This window comes from Dufourea novaeangliae, unplaced genomic scaffold, assembly GCF_001272555.1.
Source record: "Dufourea novaeangliae isolate 0120121106 unplaced genomic scaffold, ASM127255v1 scaffold347, whole genome shotgun sequence".
NCBI classification, from domain to species: Eukaryota; Metazoa; Arthropoda; class Insecta; order Hymenoptera; family Halictidae; genus Dufourea; species Dufourea novaeangliae.
Window position 1 is genome coordinate 44,636 of NW_015374222.1, and position 6,928 is coordinate 51,563.

Genomic DNA, 6,928 nt, shown 5'->3' on the forward strand with positions numbered 1-6,928 from the left:
GCAACGTTATACATACGCCCGTTACCCCTTTCCGTCACAGATTCGCTCCGCGGATCGTTCCTTTTAAAAGTCCCGTCGTATACAAGGCGCTTCAGCGAACGTTTGGTACGCGCGATAACTAAAAATACTTCCGTGTTCGCTCGGAGAAGAGCCTATGTAAAAGGAAAGTGCATCGACGAGAACGGAAACGACAGCCTTTGCGTACGCCAGTTTTTCCCCGATACACATCGACTTTTCTCTCGATCTAAACTAGTTTTATTTCCAACCGCTTTAGCCCTCCCCCGAACTCTTATTTACGTGTCGTCGGAAAAGCGTTCCCGTGTCACGACATCGACGAAAGCATCGCTGACTCCGCGCCTACACAGATATTCCGATGCCGATACCGATGCCAATGCCGATGCCGTGCGATGCGATGCGATGCCATACCACGCCATGCCGATGCCTCGAGCCCCCTCGTCCGCGTTTCCATTAAAACCTTGCCAACCAAGAACCTTTGCGAATTTATCGACCCGATCTTTAGCCTACGAATATTTATGAGGTGATCGGTCGACCGTGAAACATGCTCCGGAACTCGCGCGATGCTTATATCTTTCCGCCTCGAGATCCATTTACGAAATGGCCCCGCGAAATTATTCTTCTATCGACGCCAGTTTTCGCGGATACTCCCGTTCGCTCGAGAAATTGCAAGATTTTCACTTCGGATTTTTCGAACTCATAATTTCCTCTTTGAGAATCTGCATTCAAGGAATTCCATGTAAATCGCTTAATTGATGTGCGTACACCCTCCCTACCACTATATACATATTTACATCTTGTGATCCGGTAAGTTATTTCGTCGGACGAAATCGAGTCGTTGCACCTACATATACATATAGAGGTAACTGCTACCCATTTCCATATATGTATACGTACCCAGAACAGCGTACATATATTTATATAAATAAATTCATCGAGTCGCGATGCAAACTCTTTAAAGCCAAACACGACGATCATTTTTGTTGTTTAATCGATCTCCCATTAAATGACAGTTTAACAAAAGTTACTATTTAATACCCATTGCTCTGAGAAAAAGCGAGAGAGAGAGAGAAAGAGAGTATGGAGGGTGGAAAGAGAATAGCGTACTAGCTTTGAAAATAAACTCTTTGTTGAATAACTGTCAAACGTTGACTGCCTTGATTTATAAGCCACCATTAATATTTCTACCAATTTTACTTCGAAGGTACTTGTGATTCGTATTCATCTGTCATGCCGTGTACAGAATACAAATGATTTTTCTGCCGGTGATATGTCTCGATGAAAGTATTGCACAAACTTTACCACCCTTCAATTTCGAAACAATCGATGAACTACCAATTAAGAAAATAAATTTCTAGTTGCGCGGTCGATTTGTCGAAAAAAAAGTTCTATTCATTATTCGTGTAGTTTTTTTTTTGCTGCACGCCTTTATATAGGCGTCGTAACGAGCTTACCCATATGATAAATTTATATCCTCATAAAAATTGTACGAATCCTAAAAACGTTCGCGTGTCTTCGTAGAGTTTATCAGATTCATTTATTCTGGTATGCTCTTTTTATACTTTGAAAGACGCGACAAAGAAGAACCGGCGACGGTAGTCTACGGGGAGTAACGAAGTTTAAAAATGCGTCTCTAAGCCGGAGTCCTTCGTTTGTTCTTTTTCCTGTTCCCTGTTCTTAAAAGATCTAAAATATGGTGGAACTTTTAAGCCACCAACGTCTGCTATGGACGAACATAGCATTACAACTTTTACACCTACTGGAATACTTTCACTACCAGTTTTAAAGAAATAAATTTTATTTTTCTGAAAAATTTTAACCGAAAATTTTAAGAGAATATTCCGTTGACTATCTGTCCATAAATTTAACGAGCTTGTTAAGAAAGAAAGTACATAACGCAAGTGTACTTCCACGACGCAGGTTCGTCTGTTCGTATGTACGATCCTGGTAGACCGCTCACCAGAAAAGAAGGGACGAGTAGGGGAATTTGAAGTCTAAACTTACGCCAACCAACGCCCTATGAATGACGTTATAATAAAAGCTGAACAAGCGTGGTGGTAGTGTTGACTGAAACTTTTATCGACGGAATAGTCATGAATGCAATCGCGGATATTGTTTTCCTCTTGTTATTGGTTACGGTGATAGGTAAGTAAAAGTTTTTACAATTGGTCGTCGTCCGAATCGAATGCAAAGTTGTACATGTGAAATTCTGAGAACACCATCTTATAAACAGGGCATGTGTGTTTACTAAATTTCAAAAAAGAAAATCTTATTACAGCAGTCGTAATGAATGTCACGGCGATAAACTTGTTCACGTTATAGAAATACAAGCAACGGAAACGTTGTTCCGTGTAGTTGTAGGTTATAAAAACGATTCAATCGTAGAGCAAACTATACAGTTCGTTGGACTAAATTTTAGGTACCGATGCAATTCGCTGCTATCAATGCAGCAGTGACACGGACTCCAAAGGCGAAGATGTATGCGGAGCATATGCAAAATTTAACAAAGAAAAGAATATTGCCGTTGAATGCAACAGTGAAGAGTCTCACATGCCTGGTACATTTTGTGTCAAAGTAACTCATCAAAGTCCCCGTGGCTTTATTTGTAAGTTTTGTCTCGTAAAACATTTTGTTTCATTTTTTTTCGCTTCCGTTTCATTAACTTGAAACGCGTGTGGCATTGTTTCTTATATCGTTAAAAGCATAAACCTGAAATTAACCAGTTGAGATCGGTATATTTATGTTGAATAATTGTTAAAGGGGACGGTAGATGGCGACAAGTGATCCGCCGATGCTCTTCCGTAGCCAGTACCGGAGTTACTGGCGTTTGCAACTGGGGCGTTTATGAAAATGGGGTGTACTGGGAAGAATGTTCTTGTTCAGAAGATTCTTGTAACGGAGCAACACTGCCGTCATTGTCGATGATAGTTTCATTGCCTCTTAGTATCGCAATGTGCATCTACTCTTTAAGATAAATATTGTTACTATACCAATTCATAACGTACAACTTATCACGCGAAGTAGGAGGAGCAAGCTATACTTGTCAATGAAGGACGTATTATAAGCGAAATTTAATGAAATTATATTTATAACAAATAATCCATTGGTGAGAACAATGGCATCTTTTTCTACCAAACAGATATTCAGAGTAACAAATTGTGGTGGACAAACAATAGGATCTGATACAAGTGTAAGAAAATATGTTAGGATGTAATTTTAAGATATAAAGTTTAAGTATCCGTCCACTTTATATATTATCCGTCCATTATATGTATTCGTTTGTTATATTAGAGAGGTGAAACTACTTCTATTGTTTTATAACTGTAGTATAACATTTGTAAATAAACAACTTTTTTTGTATTATACTATTGTGAATAGTGCGTGTTACTACATCCTTGCGTGATTTATAATTGAAGTATTTCACAAACAAAAAAGGATGGATCTCAAATGATAGAACGATTTTAGATTTAACGGGATCAATATACCATGCAAGATTGTGGAAACTTTAGCGGATATTTAAGTCAAGTTTAGCTTTCGAATATTTATAGGTGATGTATATATGTACTTTAATACTTTCTTCTTTGTCTACTATATTTATGCAAATGAAATATTTTTTCTGTCAAATAATACGCGTGTTCAAAAAGAACATCATAAAATTATTTACGTGCAAAGAAATGGTATCCATCCTGAGTAAATATATGCGTAAACTGATCTTTGGATTATGGCCTAGAACTGAGCGTGAAACAATTGAAGGACTTGAATTATAGTCTGCTTCATGTACGTAAGTAAATAGATCTTAACACGTGGTACTAATATTTTCAGGCATAAGTATTATATTATTTTAATAAGAATTGTATTAGTAATGTCGATAATCGCGGGAAATCTTGTTTTAACAGATTTATATATGTTCATGTTTGCGGATGATCTGCGCATGCTTTCAGTGTTCCTTTGGTTTCGTATGCCGCGATTGTTCTTTTCTCGGAAAGCCATCGAGTTAAAGGTTGGAGTGTAGCAAAGTAGCTTGTTAAATTTGTAAGACGTGTATGTTACGGTTTAATACAAAATACGAATTTATCTATAGACAAGGTTCAAATAAATATTGATAAAACGATGAACGTTGCGGATGGGGTTGGTTATACACGGTCAGAGGTATTCGTGCTTGTTGCAAGGGTATCCTTTGTTGCGGCAGTTGGATTTTTTAGCATGAAATGGATCATGAATCAACTCGATCCCACAAATAATGCGAAAAAGAAAGCCAGGAAAAAGGTGAAAAACTTATCCATCTATAGATTAAAAAATTGTTTCTTACATAACCTCTGCAACCTGTACACAAGTTAAAAGAATAACCTTACTTTTTATATTCTATTTCAAAATGAATGTGATATTAAATGTATTTTAGGCACGTGAACAATTAGGCAAATTAGCTAAAACGGATAACCTGTTGTGGTCAGTAGACATGGATCAATTAACAGATTATGAAATGATGATAGCCAACCACATTGTGGACCCTAAAGACATTAGAGTTTCATGGGAAAATATTGCAGGCCTTGAACATGTCATACAAGAACTTAAAGAAACAGTTATCCTACCTATACAAAGGAAAGAATTATTTGAAGACTCTCAGTTAACCCAAGCACCAAAGGTACATATTTAATATTGCATGTTATGATGTAATTTCCTTTTATTCACACAAATTTTATTTGTAGGGAGTATTATTGCACGGACCTCCAGGTTGTGGCAAGACAATGATAGCCAAAGCTACTGCTAAAGAAACAAAGACCTGCTTTATTAATTTAGATGTAAGCATTTTAACCGATAAATGGTATGGTGAAAGCCAAAAATTAACTGCAGCAGTTTTTTCTCTTGCTGTAAAACTTCAACCATGTATCATCTTCATTGATGAAATAGGTTTGTTGGAACAAAATTAGAAATTTTAACTTGTTCTTTAATACATGTGTTGCTAATACTTTATGATATTTTGGCTCCTTGGTTTCACAGACTCATTTTTACGAGTACGTAATTCACAAGACCATGAAGCAACTGCCATGATGAAGGCACAGTTTATGTCTCTTTGGGATGGATTAATTACAGACTCATCTTGTACAGTAATAATAATGGGTGCTACTAACAGGCCACAGGATCTGGACAGAGCAATACTCAGGCGTATGCCAGCTACTTTCCATATTCCTTTACCAGTAAATAAAATTTACACAAATTTGCATTAACTCACTGTTAACAAAAAATGTTTTCATACTCATGCCTATAAAGAATTGGATTATTCTTTTGTGTCTTATATCCAGTAACTGTGCCCATGTTGCAGAATGAACAACAACGAATGCAAGTATTGAAATTGATATTGGAACATGAGCCAATAGCCGAAAATGTGGATATTCCAAGACTGGCAAAAATGACAGAAGGTTTCTCTGGCTCTGATTTGCAAGAACTTTGTAGAAATGCATCTGTTTATCGTGTCCGAGATTACTTACGTACTCATACGCAGTTAGTATTCACTTTTAATAATTTGTGAATGATGGAACCTTTACTGGATAGTCATTTTTAATCAATTTTTTCAGAGAAACATGTACTAGTACCGACGGTGAAGAATATCATGACACTGTACGACCTATTACCATGGAAGATCTTGTCACATCATATAAAAAAATGAAAACATCTAAATTACATACGGGTACACTCGGCACGGTTAAATTAGATTTAGATTAAAAAAAAAATAGTACCGTTCATCCGTTAACATTGAATTTTTACATTTTCTAAAAAAAAAAGGCTAGGAAAATATAATTTTTTAATATGGCTTTCATACGGTTACATTTAAAACAATAATTCTGCCAAGTCACGAAGAAATCAAATCATATTAAAGTTACACAGTCGATGCATAATATGCAGTTTCGAATGAATCTTTGCACGTGAAAAATGTATCTAATGTGTACGTAACACGAAATTACAGCGGATGCTTATCCAAGCCAAGAAAATTTCAAAATACGTAGACGTTTTGTCGCATGCAGTGCATGCATGCGTGATTTATTGTATTACGAAAAAAAATAGAAAATCTAGTGTTCCTTAAAAAATAACCACACCTCGACAGATTAATTGAGTACAAAGAAAATCTTTCAGTATTTTTGTGTCATCGCTGAAATTTACTAAATTATTTTTACTTTATTAAAGATTATTTTTGGTGTACTGGAAGCCTCATGTCACATGCGCATTTTTCCTAAATATACTTTTGTGTGTGTTGATGCGCGTGTATATAATAAATGCTTCAAAAGTAACGTGTCTTAAAATAGAATCAGTATATATCTTGGTTATTACTGTATAAATTCTATCATGTCACTGTTATATCTATGCGTATAAACATTCATATTTATGAACAAACTAAATCGTAATTGTATTTCGTAAATAAGAGGTAAATTTCAATTGTTATTAATACAAAAATCTTTAGTATTTTAAGCATATCTAAGCAAGTAATACTTAAAATTTAATTTTTAATAGTAACTATTTATTTTTAAGGTTTGGCATATTAATTCATTCGAACACAGCAAAGTCAAGGGTACTTCAATCTGCACAGACAAAATCGATGCTTCATGCATTATTTGTGCATACAAATTTATTACCGATCGTAAGTAGTAATGCAAACGATCTTCAATGTTTATATTAGTTAAATAATTACACTAATCCAATATGAAACTTAACTGATGAAATTGTTAGTTGTATAAATAATTTCGAAAACCTCATAGAATTACAACGTTTAGTTAATAGAGACACACAACACGAAAAGTAAAGCAATACATTCATTACTTACAAATTGCAAAGTATACATAGAAAATGTATAATCCCGAGTACTATAAAAATATTACGTTCTTTGCTACGCAATGTTATTTACAAAGTATCTTGTATATAG

General features: G+C 35.4%; 2 protein-coding genes across 4 annotated transcripts; both read left to right on the forward strand.

The window, feature by feature from the left end:
• Nucleotides 1–2,032: 2,032 nt before the first annotated feature.
• Nucleotides 2,033–3,077, forward strand: LOC107192384. Its single transcript, XM_015581617.1, has 3 exons — nucleotides 2,033–2,160; nucleotides 2,435–2,620; nucleotides 2,776–3,077. Exons 1-3 carry the CDS (start codon nucleotides 2,109–2,111, stop codon nucleotides 2,988–2,990), a joined length of 453 nt encoding a protein of 150 aa, XP_015437103.1. The 5' UTR covers nucleotides 2,033–2,108; the 3' UTR covers nucleotides 2,991–3,077.
• Nucleotides 3,078–3,993: 916 nt separating this feature from the next.
• On the forward strand, nucleotides 3,994–6,566 carry LOC107192382 (ATPase family AAA domain-containing protein 1-B). Of its 3 annotated transcripts, none has more exons than XM_015581614.1 (7): nucleotides 3,994–4,015; nucleotides 4,097–4,281; nucleotides 4,415–4,657; nucleotides 4,722–4,923; nucleotides 5,014–5,210; nucleotides 5,336–5,514; nucleotides 5,589–5,747. In XM_015581614.1, exons 2-7 carry the CDS (start codon nucleotides 4,126–4,128, stop codon nucleotides 5,734–5,736), a joined length of 1,125 nt encoding a protein of 374 aa, XP_015437100.1. In that variant the 5' UTR covers nucleotides 3,994–4,015; nucleotides 4,097–4,125; the 3' UTR covers nucleotides 5,737–5,747. The 3 variants fall into 3 exon arrangements, with proteins under 3 accessions (XP_015437100.1, XP_015437101.1, XP_015437098.1); XM_015581615.1 differs by adding an exon at nucleotides 6,538–6,566 and having other exon boundaries at nucleotides 4,001–4,281; nucleotides 5,589–5,701; XM_015581612.1 differs by having other exon boundaries at nucleotides 4,001–4,281.
• The last annotated feature ends 362 nt before the right edge of the window (nucleotides 6,567–6,928 follow it).